Below are 18,572 nucleotides of genomic sequence, written 5' to 3' on the forward strand. Positions count from 1 at the left end.
TGAAGGAGATACATGGGGACTATGCTTTATCTTATCATCGGATTACATTGGTATGTTAGAAAGTGAAAGAAACCAATCTAGGAAGTCATGTTGTTTCGAAAAGGAATCAACAACGGGGAAAGTTCAAGAGATTATTTGTTGCATTTGGTGCTTGTATTCACGGCTTTAACTTCTGCCGTCCTATGCTTTGTTTGGATGGAACTTTCGTGAAAACAAAATACAAGGGGTGTGTCTTGTCAGCTACTGCCAAAAATGCAAATGGGGGTATGTCTTTTTGAGTTTGTGAATTTTTACATAGTAGTTCATAGTAGTTTGTAAAACTGAACAAGCATAAACTATAAAAATTTACGTTCACATCAGATGTTTAGCCTATGCATTTTAATATTTACATAATAATTTTGCATATGAAAATTTATTTTTATATATATGAGTTAAGTTTTAATAATGAGTGTGTGTGCATAAAACCAAATCGAAGAATTGATGTTTATTTGTGTTTCGGGTATTTTTCTAGTAGCTATGGCTGTTGTATTTTTCAAACCGATGATAATTGGGATTGGTTCTTGGAGCAACTTAGGTTGGTGGTCTCCAAAGATCGTGAGGGCTAACTTTTATATCTGACGAAACCATGGTCTACTCGTGGGTGTCCCTCGCGTTTTTCCTGATTCTCATCATGGTTATTGTTTGTGGCACCTTAAAAATAATCTTAATTCAGCTATGCCCAGCCACCATTGCTTCCGCTTGCATACCCTTGATCTTTTTTCAGACCTTGCCTATGCTAGGACGCACCATGAGTTTGAGAAAGTGATGGCTGTTTTTCGAGATGTTTGCGGCACTCAAGTGAAAACATTTTTGTCCACCATAGGTTATGAGCATTGGTGTAATGCTTATTTTCAAGGAAATAGATATGGCGATATGTGTTCCAATATTGCGGAAAGCTTCAACTCTTGGATCCTACTAGAACGGCACTTGCCTATCACTGCAATGGTGGACAAGATCCGTGGAAAAATTATGAGAATGATGTCCGATCGGGCGGAGTTAGCGAAGAAGAGTTTGGACTACTATCTTATGTCCATCTATGGAAACTTTATTGGCTGAGAGGATTGAGGTGGGGAGAAGTTGGGTGGTTCTCAAGTCAAGGGAGGGTATTTTTGAGGTGCATGCTACTCATACTCACTTGGTTGACTTGAATAGAAGTCATTGCTCTTGTAATTGGTGGAGAATCGAAGGATTCCCTTGTGCACACGCACTGCGCTCCATTTTGGCTGATGGATTGAATGTGTATACCTACTGTGATAAATTCTTCTATTCTCAGACATTCCGTGATAGTTATTCAAGAGCTATAGTACCTGCGGAGAACAGTAAATTGCCTGCTAAAATACCAAGTGTGCCTGATTTACTACCTCCGGATCTGAAAAAGAAGATGGGGAGACCAGACAAGAAACGGAAACACAACACGGGTGCTACAAGAGGTAGGAAGAAGAACAAGGGCCCTTGCTATGGCCATCGCGAACCCAAGAGTGGGCTCCACTCCTACAACATGCTCGCATACGGTTCAATGAATTTTTCATCTATTCTTTGATGTTGCTCGTATATGAAAAACAAGATGTCGATGAACTTGTTGGATTTTATAGTTTGATGTTGGATTTTATATGTTATGTTTTTTAGTTGGAGAATGAAAAGATAGTTTTACATAGTAACTTTTGGGGATGAAATTAACCTGACACTTAACAACTTTATGTAAATGTACTTTTACATAGTCATTATATATGTAAATCTAGATTTACATAATACATTTTGGGATTGAAAAGTTCCAGAGAGACCGAATATATGTAAATCTAGATTTACATAGTCATTATATATGTAAATCTATATTTACATAGACACTAAAGCTTTGCTTTGCAATTTAGTAGATGTTTGAGCTAGCTTTGCTATCCAATTTAGTAGATGTTTGAGATGAAATGGTGATCAGTTGGATTCATATATACTAAATTTGTCCACTCCAGGAGTTTAGTTTGTCGTCTTCCCAATTTGCACAACCTGTCACCTACAATCCAAAATCACCTAACCAGTAATTTATAGCAAGCATGGTTCCAGAAACTTAATTTGCTGTTGTTAATACTTTGTGCAGTTTGCTAAATGCATAACCTACTTTCAGTTGCACATTAAAAGATCAAGAAGCACATATTACATTTAAAAGAGCATAACGACCTAAAGAGTTGAAAAACAGATTAAACAGAATTGACAGTAAATATAAATGCATAAAGAACCACATTATATATAAACGTAATCTGAAGTTAGTTACAGAATATGCAGAACAATACTAAACAACTCCAACACATTAACAGTAACATTACATCATAATCGAACACTCCCGAGTTAGAATGGTTCTAATGTTTTAACACAAATAAACACATCATAATCAACTAGAAATACGGAAAATCAGTCCTTCATTTCTTGCATTCTTCTTTTGGATCCCATTTTTCTTGTTGGCTTGATACGATCTCATATGTTAGGTTAACCCTCAATTGTTTCGTGGCTTCTAGCGTTATATCTTGGATATCTTTTCCACATATTATAGCCTTCACAAACAAAATGACGAAGAAACCACAATCTGAACTGAAAATGCAAAAAAAGAAGTTTAAGATAAGAGATAAGAGATTAAAAAGACATTTAAGTTTGGGAAGTTCTTACGATTCTCCTTGTTGTGGGCATGCTCCAACTGTGATATCTTTCATCAAATCCACATCTGGCAACCTTAGCTCCTAACGCCTACATCTAATAGCTTCCACCACCCTCTCTTCACTACACCATAACAGGCTATTTGCAACGGCAAAAAAGCGTTGCTAATAATTTTCGCAACACTTTTTAAGCGTTGCAAATATGGCGTCGGTAAAGTGTTGGAAATATTTAAGCCGTTGCAAACAGAAATTTCCAACGCTTAAAAAGCGTTGCAAACAGAAATTTCCAACGCTTAAAAAGCGTTGCAAACATAAATTTCCAACGCTTAAAAAGCGTTGCAAACATAAATTTCCAACACTTATTATAACTATTTCGTACACATATTTAAAACATTTGCAACGGTTTTTTATTTCACAAACGCTTTTTAAGCATTGGTAATTTGTTAAAAATTTTACCAACGGTTTGTAACCGTTGCAAAGTTGTTAGTTAATTTAAAAAAAAATAATTTAAAATTCATTTGTAACGGTTATAAACCGTTGCTGATGGGTTGCTAATAAAAAAATAATAATTTCTCATATTTTGTAGCGAGACCAGCTAAACCTACAATAACCAATGAATACAAGAATGGTTTAGACAAATATATATATATAGCTACAAACTCACTCCAAACTGAAGCAAACAAAATTAAGGACGGAAAGCAAACTTCCCGCTAAAACAAACCACCCTTGCTTTCAAAATCTTCCCTTCACTCTAAGAAGTCCTTGGCATCTTCAAACCCAAAAGCTCAACGCGCTTCAGATTCCCCTTCCCGCGACCCACGTAAACCCCGCCCGCGCCCTCAACCCATCGCTCTAGCAAGTAGCATCTCCTTGTGCACTCTCCCATTTGGATTATCAATACAATGAATAGCCATTAGAAAATAACAATGCAAAGAAAAATTAAAAACACTGTGACTACCAAGGATGGCACTGTGACTACTAAGCGAAAAATACAGTACAAATCACTTGTAAACACCAAGTACTTCAATTTTCCAAGCAAAAAAGTACATTACATTATGCTTACAACTAGCTAGAAAGACTGGTTTATGCTTACCAGGATCAAATAAAGACTGGTTTAATAGCAGGAGCTCGTCATCATCACGAAAGTCAGATGTTGACTTATCCTCCTTCTCACGAAGCACTAGAGATTTCACTGCAGAAAAACTTAACCCTGCCCTCTCTTTGACAGGTGAAGAATTTCTAGATGATGCCAGGAGATCTTTCATTGAATTAGACTTTGCAGATCTGTCAAACAAACGTAAACGGAAAAAACGAAACTATTAACTTACGTAATCGCCAGATCTTAGAGACACCCTCTTTTCTTTTTTCTTGATAGAGATCGGTACCAAAGGCAAAGATAGTATACTTTACACCGTAACATACAATAAGACACAATACAAAATCTCCTACATATAATTAAAGCGGACACATGACTTGGACGCCTAAAGGGGAGAAACACTTACTCAATTGCTGTTGCCAATTGCTTAATGATAGTTGTAGAAGGTATCACATCCATGTTTGACGCATTTAAGTCTTCTTCTATGTCGGGAAAAAATTCTCTTTCTGACCCCTAAAACCATTAATTAATGTCTACACACCATTGACTACAATCTAGCATAACATGTACACGATTAACCTTTTCGAACTGATTCTAGCATAACATGTGCTAGTTAAGTGTAACACAAACTTTAAAAAAGAACAATGCTAAACATGTATATATTCAATTTCATGTACATATGATGCTCGGACAGGACAAAAAAAACACAAAAAACAAAAACAAAATAAGAATAGACATGTAGCTAAAAGCACATGTAAAACTCAACTTCAATAACCAAACCGGAAGACAAATGAGCTTACGACTTTTCTTAGTGGGAATTGTAGTGTTCCCGTTGATCAACTTTGTGAAGATACCACCCCGAGTCTCAAGACCTAGGGATAGAGGTGTGACATCCAAGAGAAGAAGCTCCTTGACATCTCCACAAAGTATGCCACCTTGTATTGCAAAGACCCATATAGCAGCTTCTTCATCGGGGATTCACTCCCCTTGCTTGGAGCCTTCCCAAATATCTCTGCGACAACTTCTTGAACTTTGGGAACTCTCGTCATCCCTCCTACAAGAAGTACCTCACCCACCTCCTTGGTAGTAATACCGGCATCTTTCAAGCGCTCGACATGGGTTTCTAGTCCTCCCAATCAAGTTGCTAACCAAAGTCTTAAACTTTGACCTAGTTAGTGTGATATTCAAATGTTTTGCACCCGATGCATCAGCGATGATGAAAGGCGGAGTTGATCTCGGTCTGTGAAGTGGATGAGAGTTCTATCTTAGTTTTCTCACCGCTTCTGAGCCTCTGGAGGGCCAACTTGTCTTTTTGTAAGATCAATAGACTCGGCTTTCTTAAACTCATTCACCAAATATTCCAAGAAGGTATTGTCAAAGTCCTCCCCACCCAAAAAAAGTATCACCATTTGTTGATTTAACCTGAATGAGAAGAATTTTTTGTGAGACTCAACTTAAAATCAAGGATAAAACAATTCCTAGAAAAGATAACGACTTAGAAACCATACCTCAAACACACCATTGGAGATTTCCAATATGGAAACATCAAAAGTACCACCACCAAGATCAAAGACAGCTATAAGGCCCCCTCCTTGTTATTTACTCCATAGGAAAGTGCAGCCCCTTGATGGGCTCATTGATAATTCTCTCTACATTTAATCCCGCAATCCTTCCCGCGTCTTTTAGTCGCTTTGCCTCTAAGCGTCATTAAAGTATCTTTGGGCGTAATTACTGGCTTTGGAAACCGACTTCCCCAAATAAGCCTCTGCAGTTTCCTTCATCTTTGTCAAAACAAAAGCTCCAATCTGACTTGGTGAATATTGTTGTCCATTGGCCTCAACCCAAGCATCTCCATTTGGAGCCTTTACTATCTTGTATGGAACCATTTTCATTTCTTTTTGTAATGCGTGGATCATCAAACCTTCGCCAATCGACGCTTAGTCCCCAGACTGTGTTTGTGGGGTTTGTTCAGATCGACGGCTTGGCGGGGAGTGCCAACGAAGTTCCCCTTTTGGTTGAAGGCTACCACTAATGGAGTGGTTCGAGCACCTTTCTGAATTTTCAATCACCTTTGCAGGGTGCATACATGACAAGAACAAATAAGAAACAACCTTAACTAAGTAAACTCTTTGGAGAATTGACAAGTCTCATACCTTCCCTTCCATGACAGAAACACACGAATTGGTGGTACCCAAATCGATACCGATAATATCATTTCTAGCAGGCTTTGAACTGCATAAAGTCAGAAACTTAGTTATTTCATCAAAGAAAGAATATAGAAATTAAAGAATAGTTGTAGTGGATATCATAACAACTCTCTCTTATACCATCATGGAGGTATAAGCGTATAACCCGCCTTTACTCTGCTTCAGGTATAAGTGCACAAAGCAGGAAAACAGAGGAGAATTAATTAATTAACGTGATCAAGCCAATGATGTTCATTTAGTTTGTAAATCTGTGACGCCTCAATCATTTTCTTTCCTTTGCGAATCAAATATGTTTGTGTACAGAACAAAAATAATGTGTTGCATTTGCAGCGACTTGAACGAGAGGAGCTAGGGAGGGTGTTAAAGAAAGCATCCATGGATGATAGAACAATCATTCTAAGTTCTAACCACCTGAATAAAGCATGGGCAGGACCGGGTCCATGCTTGACCTCTTTCTTGAGAGTTTTTCGATAGGTGAAGGGACATCCGGACTCTTGAACCACCTAGTTATTGTAGCCATGGACCCAACCACGTTTTTAGATGCAAGTCCGTACATCCACACTGTTTCTATCTCACAACTCCCGGTGTTGATTTTTCCAAAGATAAGCGGTTCATGTCCGAGGACTATCCGAAGCTCATGTGGAGGAGGATCGACTTTTGCGAAAGTAGTTCTTGAACTGGGCTACAACTTTGTTTTTCACGGTATGGATTTGTTTTTTTCAATTCAGTCTTACGTTCAATCGAACGCATACAAACTTCGCATTTCTTCATAATCGAGCCATCGATAGACTAGACCGGCCACGAATCAAATTCGGTTTTTTGTCACTCATAATAATACGACCCAAATAAGAGGATACACGTCACTACGTCGGTGGTACACCTTAATTCAGATCTATCTTCATTTGAAGTATAACAGTTGACTCGCCATTGTAGGATGCAGATATAATGTGGCTTAGGGACCCATTTCCCCACTTTGACAGTATGGATGAAATTTATATTGCATGTGATATCTACCAAGGCAATTCAAGTGACAAGAGGAACATGGCGAACGGAGGGTTTAACTATGTAAAATCAGTAATGGCAACCATAGAATTCTACAAATACTGGTACATGGCAAGACTCCTCCACGACAAACAACATGACCAACTAATCAACTAAAGAGAAACTCAATTGCATGAACATCAATGAGCTGAAAATTAGAACAAATACCAACTATTCTTCAAATTCTCTCTAGTTTCAACTCTTTCCCCAATAAGTGAACACTTCGTAACAGAAACCAACAACACGTCAACACTAACAGTAAATTAAGATCGATGTACCTCAACAACACACATTCCATCATAATCTAACCATCCATCAATCTAAAAAACAAGCTTAAGCAATTCAAACTAAAAACATAACAAAACATTAAAACAAAAGAAACTCGATTTCCGAAACCCCATTTAAAAGCGGTTTGAATCCGGATAGCGACCCATTCTTGCCTCACAACCCTGAAATTTTTAGGTGGAGCCACGAACTATAGTAGCAACAAAGCAGCATTAAAAGCATCGGCGAGTTGAAAGAACACTCGAAGTCTCAGGCGGCTCTATGATGACTTCCTTTTGAAAACCTTTTCCACCCTGTACTCAAATCTCCTGATGAGCTTCTCCATAGTTTCCACTTCTTGTTCTTATTACCACTAACCTTCTCCTTCACAAAACAAAATATCCAAACCTTAAAACTCAGTAAACAAACAAAAACAAGAAGAAATGAAACAAAATGAGAGTTTTTTTTTCCAGCTTACTTGGTCATCTTTTTCTGGTTTTTTCACACCAACTATTGATTTTAGGCATTTCCCTGAAGCACCCATTGTTAAAAATCAGTTCTTTGAGCTGATTCCACCTTCAAAACTTCAAACAGAGAGAGAGTGTGTGTGTCCTTTCTCTTCGACCCGACCCTTCTATATATATATAACACGAGATTAGTCAGGAAGTAAGAGAAAGAAAATAAGAAAGGGGAAATTTCAAATACCTAACCTGATTTCAACATAAGGCTGGAACAATCGGAAGTCTCAGATTAATTACGAGCTTTCACGGCTATCGTCTCTTTCTCAATTAAATCAGTAGCATCTTCGAGCGTTATTCTAGGCACATCTCCTTTTTCTTCACCAGCAAAGATAAAAAAACCCTAACCTAACCCAGCGGCTGTGAGAGAGAATGAGAGGTTTTCTATTTTGACATACCGATGGCGATTTCTTTTTTGTTTCCCTATCTTTGAAATTTCGAAGTTGTTTTGGTTTTTTGGATTTGTAACACTTCTCCAACGCTTTTTAAGCGTTAGCAATTAATTTCGGAAATTCACTCAAATAAACCAACGCTTTACAACATTGATTTAGCGTTGGCAATTTACTAACTGTAAATAAACGTTGCAAAGCAAAAAAGGTGTGTGTTGCAAATATCCTATTATGGTGTAGTGCTTGTTGCATTAAATTGAACAAAAAAATTACCAAAACTGTGTAAATATATATATGCAAATCTATATTTACATAGTAACTGACCTATGTAAACTTAAATTATCCATTGAACATTTGACGTCAAGATAGACCAATATTTTCTCTCAAGCTTAGATTTTCTAAAATGAGTATCTACAGTTAAGGTACGAAATTTGCCAGACAAGTAAAGTGTCTTTTCTGACATTTTTGTATTATTTCAGTACTATAGAAAAATTGACATTGTGATTTGTGAGGGGTCGATTTCCCCCTTGTCGTGTTAAATATGTAAACAACTGCTTCTTCAGTCCGTGCCCTCCGGTGATTAGAGGCTCTTAAACTCGATCTTAATACTAGAAACTAGAAAGAGTCAACAACAACAACTTGCGGCATGCACCTAAGTCAAACATCATGCATGTATGCAGTGACTTTATATATGGAACGTACATAGCACTCTGTCTGAAACAAACGAGACCAACACTATGTAAATATATATTTACATAGTAACTTAAAATAAAATTTCACTTACCAACATTTCAGCATCTTCTAATGGAATGTATTTCTTCTTCTCGTAGTTCCTTGGCCTTAAAGAGTCATGGTGCGTCCATTCCCAATTCAAAGTATCAACATGAAGCAAAGTCCAGTGATAACCATTTTTGAATTTTCTTAACTTGGGACTATTTATGATGAAAAATAGATGAGCGACCTTGTTGTCGAACTGTTTTAGGACATCTGTGACATAGACTTTCATGCCTTGTTTCTGGTTATCTCTTAAAGCCAGCTACAACAAATAAGAACAACACCATCTTCATGCCTTGTATGCATATTCAGTTGAATTTACATATTCAACCCGATGAATTAAATTACATGGAAGATGCTTACCCATGCAAATGATGAGAAATGGAGACACTTTGGTGGAGAAGATCTAATTAGCTTTTTCACTTCCTTAGAGAGTTGGAAGTGCACGTACCAATCAATGATCTACCATAAACAGTACGAAAAATTACTAAATTGCAAGTTTTTTCATTTCAAAAGATTTGAGTAATCAAAAGATTTACCTTGTCACTGATAAAGAAGTTCAACATCAGGTGGTTCACGTGTTCCCCCTGTATTTTCAAGTGCATTTGAATGTCCATCCACGCAATTGTACTGCAATATGCATACATGATCAAAACAATTTGTGCAATTACATAGACGATAAGAAAAACTTACAAATATTTATGAAAAGTAAATTTTACTTCTGGTTTGCTTTTCTGAAAAAACTTTCCACCAACGGCAACTTCTTTTTATCAAGTAGACTCCACAGCTTGGTTGAATGTGGTTTTGACATAGACTTTCCTACGGGCGGGGGTGGTGGAGTCTCGAAATCATCTGCATCAATCACTGGTTCATCATCCAATTCAGCAACTTTAGTATTCCTTTTTTGCTTCTTAAGATTTCCGAACTCATATATTGTTGATGTTTTCTTCATCCGCTCCATTTCTTTCACTTTCTTAACCATCGAGTTAGGTTTTCCCTCACCTCTTTCCTCCTCCTCCTCATCTGACTTTGTCTCGCTGCTTTCCTCTTCTCCATCCAACTCGGATTCTTTCTTTTCAGCCAACTCTCCACATGTCTCTTTCTCAGACAACTCTTCCTTTTCAGCCAACTCTTTCTCGGACAACTCAGATTCTTCCTTTTCAGCCAACTCTCCATATGTCTCTTTCTTAGACAACTCTTCCTTTTCAGCCAACTCTTTCTCGGATAACTTGGACTCTCTTTTGCCCTCCTCTTTTTCGGATTCTTCCTTTTCAGCCAACTCTTTCTCGGATTCTTCCTTTTCAGCCAAATCCACATCTCTGTTCTCTACCCCTTCAACCATATCTACATCTCTATGTTCGTGATTTTCAAACATATCTTCTAGACTCTCTTCACAAACTATTCTCGTCAGTCTACCAATTTCACCCCTTAAATCTTTACTAAGTTTCCTCAACTCTTCATTCTCCCTCTTCAACTCAGCATTTTCCCTCCTCAAGCTTTCAGCTTCACTTTGGTGGTGTTCAGGGTATAATGCCTCTTTCTCTTCCTCGGCCAGTTCTAATTTTACTTTGATGTTGCAATTAGGAACATTTTCTAGCTTGAAAGTTTTTGGTACTTCATCCGCTAGTCGTTCCATCGACCACTTTGCAATCCGTGGGAAGCAAGTCTCGCGGACTGGCTCACAAAGTTTCACATGCTCACACAAAAAGTACTGCACATAACATGTAAATTTGTATTAGCAACATTTTCATATAATTCTTTTTCCAACATATGACATATGACATCTGCATTGGATATGTAAATTTCAATTTTCATATGCAAATATAGATTTTCATATGTAAATTTCTATTTTCATATGTAAAATTGTATTTTCATATCTAATTTGCCGACTAACATGAATTCTGGCAAAAATAATGTTATGCTAAAAGTAAAACTAGATCTCCACCAAAAACACTGATTGACTGATCAATGATAAGTTTATAATTGGCGTTGTACAAACTAGATTTTCAGGAATACAGACCCAGTTAGGTGACAAAATTTTTAGATTTCATCTACAAATTTGAAGGACCAATCCAGAAAACATCCATCTTAGTTTATATCAAAAATTACATAAACATGAAAACATGACTATGAAAACATCTTAGTTTAATTTCATCTAGATTTAGTTTAATTTCATCTAGATTTAGTTTATATCAAAGATTTGTCGTGTCAAAAAGATTATCGACTAAGGAGCTTTTGCAAGCTAGATCCATTTCTCGCATTCGATGAAGGAGAGTTGAAGCATGTTCCTAAGACTGGAATACAAAGACCAATGCTCAATGATAATGCACTCAAAAGTCTGATTCATGCCATCATTGCAAGTTGATACAACAGGAAGTACAGACATGAAAATTGCAAGAAAGATGAACCAAGAGGATGACACTATCTTTCTCAAAGTACAAATTGCTGATAAAGATGGTATGCTACTGTCTAATTTCTTGTTCTTCATTTGTATTTGTAAGCACTTTTTCAATTGTTTGTGGAGAACATAGAAAATCGTAACAGGTTCCAAAGTCTATAAATATATATGTACGATATAGCTTCTAAGAGTGCACTGTGCTTACAGGCTCTGTCAGGAACATATATTTTCCATTTGACTATGAAAACATGACTATGCATATGTGAAAACAAAATTACATACGAAAACAGACGTGTTATTATATTACCAACATATGACATATGACATCTGACACATGCATATGCAAATGCATATTCTCTTTTATCATGTGAGGTGATATATGCTATGAAAATATAACTACGCATATGTCAGAAAACAAACTAAACTTACCAAAAGCTGAATAATGCATCCTGAAATTTTGAACGGACTACTGCTATCCCACTTTTGAATTTTTTCAATCAGTTTTGAGTGAACTGAGGCAGCCCATGACACACTCCATATAGCTTCCAAAGTCTCAACATGCTTTGGGAAGGACCAAGCTATTCCACTCGCACCACTACTTACAAATACTGTCATCACCAGAAAAATGACGAGTAGTCTCACCACATCTTCAATGTCCGTAGGGTCTGTTGAATCTATAATCTGGTTCAAGATTTCTTTTACAACCGTTGTTGTTATCTTGTTAACTCCAGAGAAACGTCTCAACAGGAATGGTGATCCAGAAATAGCTTCGTCTATTCTTGTTCCTGACTGGAAAACAACAACTTTCCCCATCACCGGAAGCCCAAAAGTTTCTGACCACATCGGATGGACATAAAGACACAAACTTACTTCCTATCTTAAACTTTTGCCTCTCCTTGCACCAAGTCGCTAACAACTTTATAATGATGTGGCTTAGTTTCTCTAACATTCTACTATCGACCTTTCCATCGACAAAAACCATAAACAGATGACCAAAAGGAGTTTCTTTCATCTTGGTGATATGAATATCCCTAATTCTTCCCTTCAAATCTTGTACAAGCTTTAGCATTAGCAATGCAGAAGAACGAAATACCTTGTTAGAACCAGTAAATTTTACGTCCTGCTGCAATACAAATTTCGAATATGTAAATACAAATTCAAATATGTAAATACAAATTTCAAAAGATGACCAAAATACAAATTTCAAAAGATGACCAAATACAAATTTCAAATATGCAAATACAAATTCACTTGTGAAAATACGAATTCATACACACACACACACACACACACACACACACACACACACACACACACACATGTGTGTGTGTGTGTGTGTGTGTGAAAATGCATATTTATATCATAAATTAAGCATTTTCACCTTAGATTTCGTTTATTTACAAACAAAATTGAAAAAAAAATATGATTTTTACCTTCGATTTGGTCTTTTTTTATTAGTAGTTGATTTCGATTTGGAAACTTTCGATTTTTTTTTTGTTTTAGTGGGTGTTTCTCTCTTATTTTTGGTTGTTTTTTCATTTTTTGCGGGATAATTAGGGTTTCAGGGAAGAGAAAAAGCGGAGAAGAAAGAGATAAGGTAAGTTTGAGATCTAGGGTTTTATGTGTGGGGGGTATTTTGGTCTGTTTGGGTATTTTAAAAACATATGGGGTTTTTATGGGTTTGTACGTAATGAGGGGGTTTTTATGTTGGTCATGTATCAACCAGGGAGATTAAACCCAAAATCTGGATTTTTCTTTCCTTTATTTGATTTGTTCATTGATTCAACTGGAAGCATTCTTACAAATTTGAGTTTATGTCATGAGCAGTAGTGTTGATTTTGACCAAAAACCAACTTCATGACTCTGTCCTTACTTGTTAGAAGACGACACTACAATGACCGGTTTCCGCAGGAAGGGTGGCCCAAGATTATCGGGAAAAAAAAAAGGAAGGTCGGCCCAAAAAATGGCTTTCTAATAAATTCAAGAAATTAATTTAACTCCATAATATAGTACTCCTAGCTTGTCTATTTCAGCAGAGTTTTGTTGCCGAGAGCTCATAAAGAGATTAAGCCAGTAGGACATTCTAGAGTAGCTAAGGCCAAGTCCAATGGTTTGGTGCGCCATCACACCAAACAACAATACAATAGTGTATACGGTTAGTGGGTTAGTGTTTGAAGACCCAATGGTTATCTCCAATTGCATAAAAAAAAAAAAAAATAAAATCACACTCTCCAGCCCATTGACAATGGCGTACATAAAAAAAAATAAAAAATAAAAAATAAAATCACACCTCCCTAGCCGCCACCGCCAAAGGCGTATGGAAAATCATTTTTTCTTCCCAAAATAATGGGGATACAAATGTAATTCACCAAAACAAAAGATTTTGAAAATAAATTTGGTCAAACAAATTTTCTAGCCGCCGTTCCTACTGGCCCGTGCAGACAATACGCTATATCGTTAAAACTGGCGGTATAGATAGGTAAACTTATACCAATAACGTTGGCGAGTTAGCGTTTTGACGCACCATTGGATCACAATTTCCGTTATATTTAGTGTTTTACCGCACCATTGGACTTAGCCTAAGTGATCAACTACACTATTAGTTTCCCTAAAAACATATATAACTGCAATTTGTTCATCGTATGACCAAGTTCCCATAATTGTCACTGTATTTTTAGGTATTCGATGGCATTTGTTGCTGCATTCTTGATGCCTGAAGCTACTAGTTACCTATTTTTTAGCCTTGTTCTGTATTGATCTGCATCCTGTTGAGTATTGCTAATAGCTCCAGTTGTAGCACATGATTCGAATTAAAGATCCTAAAGTCAGCTTGGATTTCTATTCTCGCATTTTCAGGATGTCGTAACTTATTTCCTTCAGTGAAATATTGTTTGCTCAAATTCTTGCTTTTAAGTTGTTGTTTAATCAATTGACGACGATTATGTATTCCAATAAAATTAGCCTGAGATAAAATTAGCCCAAGGGATGGTCAATGTGAATGTGCACTTCATTCAAGTCACCATCCAAGTCCCATTCGAGTTGCACTTTCGTTTAATCAAGAGCCAAACACATTATTTTTTTAGTGACTAAAAAACAAAATGAAACAAAATGAATTTCTCAATTTTTTAGTCCAAACGACCCAGCCATGTCATCCAAGAGAGTCTCCAAACGACCTAACTATATCGTCTTGGAGACTGCCCAAACGACTCAGCCATATCGTCTAGCTAAAAACCCGAGAGTTTTGTCTCAAACGGCCCCTGCAGACCGCTTGAGTGTACACTCAAACGGCAAACTCAAACCGTTCAAAGAAAAAACTCGAAAACTTTGTCTCAAACGACATGACGAGACTATTTGAGTGTACACTGAAATGACATAGCGAGACCGTTTGAGTGTACACTCAAACGACCTCGTAAATTTGATTGAAAGTTCATCACAGTGATATATTGAAGTCGTTTGGGTCTCATTACACTTTTGATTTTAAGGACTTGAATTTGAAGGGTTTTTAGGGTTATGAGTTTTGCCCTTTAGGAAAGAAGAACAATTGAGTTATGGGTTTTAGCCCTTTATACTCTTACTTAAATGAGTTTTCATAAATTTAGAAATTTAAAAGTAAAACCATTTTGAAAATTTGAAAGTCACAATAACCAAAATTTGAAAGTGGAGCTATTTTTAAATAATTAAAATTTTGATACATTTCAAAGATGTTTGAAATTTTGATACATTTTGAATAATTCAGTGAAATATGTTTGTAATTAAAATTTATTATGTTAGTACGAAATTTGTAAACCCTAAACTAGTCACAATTGAAAAAATATAAAATAATAACAAGTTTAGATATAAAACAAATTACTATTTTAGATTTTGACATGTTTGATTATATTATTGTAGATTTTGGCATGTTTGATTACATGTTTTAACTTGGTCATACACAGAACATATAAGGAGTGAATGTAGTTGTGTTGGTGCATCTAATTGTGTTGTTCCTAATCCAATTTTTTAAATCAGATTTCAATTTTACTAATTTAATTGGGGTGTGTTGATCGTTAATCATTGCTAATTCAATTTTGCTGAACATTGTTTAAATAAATTATTATAGAATTATGGTCGATTAATGATTTGTATTATAAAAATAGTGTTTGGTGTTTATGTATAAAAGAAGTGGAATTTGTGTTTGGAATTTTCATTGGTTAATCAAGAATTCCATTGGTTTGGAACTTCTCAATTTTTTTGGTATACGTAGTCTAAACGACCCAGCCTTGTAGCCCAAGAGAGTGCCCAAACAACCCAGCTACGTCGGTCAATAGAGTCCCCGAACGACCTATTAATGTCGGCTAATAGAGTGCCCAAACGACCTAGCTACGTCGGCCAATAGAGTCCAATGACCCAGTGGTGTAGTTTGGGCTCGGGTTCTAAATATTGTCGATACCAAATTGTAGTTGCAATATGTTAAATGAAAGTTTGCAACATTAAAATTGTAGATGCATTCAATCAAACAAGAGTTTTGTATTCATTCTAATGAATGCTCTCTCGTAGATTCATTCAATCAATCAAGTGTTTTGCATTCTCTTGTAGATTAATCCATTCAATCAATCAAAAATTTTACATTCATTCTAATGTGTTTGTAAATGTTTATTCTTCATCTTCATTTCATGTTCCATTTAGGATTTTTATTGGGTTTTGATTGAGTATGAAAAGAGTAATGAGTAAATGAGAAGCTTGAGTATTTAATGTAAGGTGAAGGGCCAAAAGAGTTGGGCAATAACAGGTTACCTTGATGAGTTGGGTGGTACCCAACACAAAACATTTTATTTTTAGAAAATGGCAAACTTGTAATATATATATATATATATATGACACTATATAAAATGTGCAAGACATTATATAAGCTGCGCAAGACACTATATAACAAGTCCGTAAACGGACGTCCGTTTAAAACTCACATTTTAAACGGACGTGCAAGACATTTTAAATCTCGGCTTTTAAACGGACGTCCGTTTTACGGACTTGTTATATAGTGTCTTAGCAGCTTATATAATGTCTTGCACATTTTATATAGTGTCATATATATATATATATATATATATATATATATATATATATATATATATATATATATATAATATATATATATATTTATTTATTTATTTATTTATTTATTTATTTATTTATTTTGGGGTAGCCCAATGCAATTTCATGAGTGCCCAATTAAACTACATTCTTGTTTCTTATCTTTCGTGCCTTCTAAAAAACACAACCGAGTACAAATCTCGAGAATTCTCTGAGCCCTTGCTACTATTTCATATATACAAATTTTCTTGGAGCTAAATAACATAGATCAAGCGATGAAAAACCAAAACCCATAAAATTTATTCATCCCCAAAACTGAATTGAAGCTTTTCAATTCAATTGTTCATTCAACATCACAAATTCTTTTTCAAATCAATCCAATACATCATTTCAATATCAAAAATAAGTTTTCAACCCGATTCAGTCTAATCAATTAGATCACTGTTTTGATTCAAGTTCTAATCACTTGAATCTATTCAAATCATTTGAAGTTGTTCTAAACACTTGAATTTGTTTTCGATCAAGCTTTTGATCAAATACTATTAAGAAGCAAGATGAATTCACTCACAAATATTGGGAATTTTGTACCAATTAAAGGATAACTATATTCTATGGCGATCACCTTTTAATTTATTCCAATCATCAGAAGCAATGATTTAACAGGGTTTATAGATGGAACCTCAATTCGTCCAAACGAATTTCTCATTAATGAAGCTAGTGATGAAACAATAAATCCTTGTTTTTTTTACAAAATGGTAGTACAAGAAATAAATATCAGAATCTGCTTATCTGGCTTATTGCCACTATCTCAAAATCACTACTTCCTTATGTTGTTGGAGCACCTTCAGTGAGTGTTCTGTGGACTACTCTAGAAAAACGATTCTCATCTATTTCAAGGTCTCATAAACTTCAACTCAAAGCTAAGCTTCAATGCTTGATCGAAGAAATAAAGGTATTCAAACTATCTCTGAATTTTTGCAACAAATAAAGGAAATATTAGATAACCTTGCTACTGTAGAAAATCCAATAGAATAAGAGGATTTAGTGATAATGCATATTTTAAATGGCTTATGTTAAGCAAGAATTTACTAAACTAAATACTAATGCATAAACACTAATACATAATCTAACAAACATGTGTTTAAATCAATACTCTCTCTCTCTCTCCTATCACGTAATATAGATCTAGTAAATGTTCGAATCCACTGTTAAACTATAACGACTAAATAGAATTCAACTAATTAAATCAAGATAAACAATGGTGAGAGTAATAAATTATTTGAAGGATTTCTATTCTATAATTAAACTAATGATTATATTCTTAATCTAATTTAATTAAGCAATAAAAATATGATATGAAGAATGAAAAGAAACTAAAGAGTGATAATTCACCTAATGATTTATTTCATGCCAAATTCAAATTACTCATTGAAAATTAATCTTCTTGAGGTTTTTCCGTAATGTTCTAATCTAAAGCCTCAAACTTTATTATCATTTTTATTTTTATTTTATTGGTAAGACTGTTTTAAATGAGATCAGTAATTTTTTGATGCTGACGTGATTCGAGCCCCAGACTTCTGGTATCAACACCCAAAGGTTTTACCGACGTTACTAGTCGGCACCTGCAATTTTATTATCCCTAGCAACAACTTACATTTCTATAGTCATTGTTGCTAACATGTAGGATAATTACAACTAAACATCTCTGTTCTAATCATAACAATCATTGGTTTAATTCAATATACACTTTATCTCTAAACATGCATAAGAAACTAAACCTATTAAAACATACACAATGAATAATTATAATTTAACAATACTACAAGAAAAAAAAAAAGCTTTATATCACTATTAAACAGTGACAAACAGACAAAAAGTCTTTTCTCACTGTTTTTTTTTTCCCAAAACCATGATGGAGTGGGGGTCATTTATTTTTTTTCCCAAAACTGTCACAAATATTTGTTCCAGACTAGTCTGTATCTACCATAAAAAATGGTAACAACTGCTAAAAAACCATCACAACAAATCATATCATTTGTGACGGTTTTAAATAAACGGTTATGCATTCATCCTTTTTAACAGTCATAAAACCATAAAAAAAATGGTAACAACTGCTAAAAAACCGTCACAACAAATCATA

The 18,572-nt window shown here is 35.3% G+C and overlaps 2 protein-coding genes, 1 long non-coding RNA gene and 1 pseudogene across 3 annotated transcripts; 2 read left to right on the forward strand and 2 right to left on the reverse strand.

Annotated features, from left to right (window-relative positions):
- The first annotated feature begins 1,075 nt into the window (after positions 1-1,075).
- LOC147514495 (uncharacterized) lies at positions 1,076-1,579 on the forward strand. Its single transcript, XM_086592603.1, has one exon. The coding sequence runs from the start codon at positions 1,076-1,078 to the stop codon at positions 1,577-1,579; it is 504 nt and encodes a 167-aa protein (XP_086448729.1).
- A 4,526-nt stretch (positions 1,580-6,105) lies between these two features.
- On the forward strand, positions 6,106-7,139 carry LOC147514496 (uncharacterized protein At4g15970 pseudogene; annotated as a pseudogene).
- A 424-nt stretch (positions 7,140-7,563) lies between these two features.
- Positions 7,564-8,163, reverse strand: LOC147514497 (uncharacterized). The gene is made up of 3 exons (XR_015213225.1): positions 7,997-8,163; positions 7,765-7,920; positions 7,564-7,670 (listed from the first exon to the last, which is right to left on the reverse strand). It is a non-coding gene; the product is annotated as an uncharacterized LOC147514497 (long non-coding RNA).
- Positions 8,164-8,850: 687 nt separating this feature from the next.
- On the reverse strand, positions 8,851-12,178 carry LOC147514498 (uncharacterized). The gene is made up of 5 exons (XM_086592604.1): positions 11,795-12,178; positions 9,687-10,678; positions 9,507-9,597; positions 8,978-9,229; positions 8,851-8,907 (listed from the first exon to the last, which is right to left on the reverse strand). Exons 1-5 carry the CDS (start codon positions 12,176-12,178, stop codon positions 8,851-8,853), a joined length of 1,776 nt encoding a protein of 591 aa, XP_086448730.1.
- Positions 12,179-18,572: the final 6,394 nt, after the last annotated feature.

This window comes from Coptis chinensis, chromosome 2 (genome assembly GCF_015680905.1).
Source record: "Coptis chinensis isolate HL-2020 chromosome 2, ASM1568090v1, whole genome shotgun sequence".
In the NCBI taxonomy this organism is placed as follows: Eukaryota; Viridiplantae; Streptophyta; class Magnoliopsida; order Ranunculales; family Ranunculaceae; genus Coptis; species Coptis chinensis.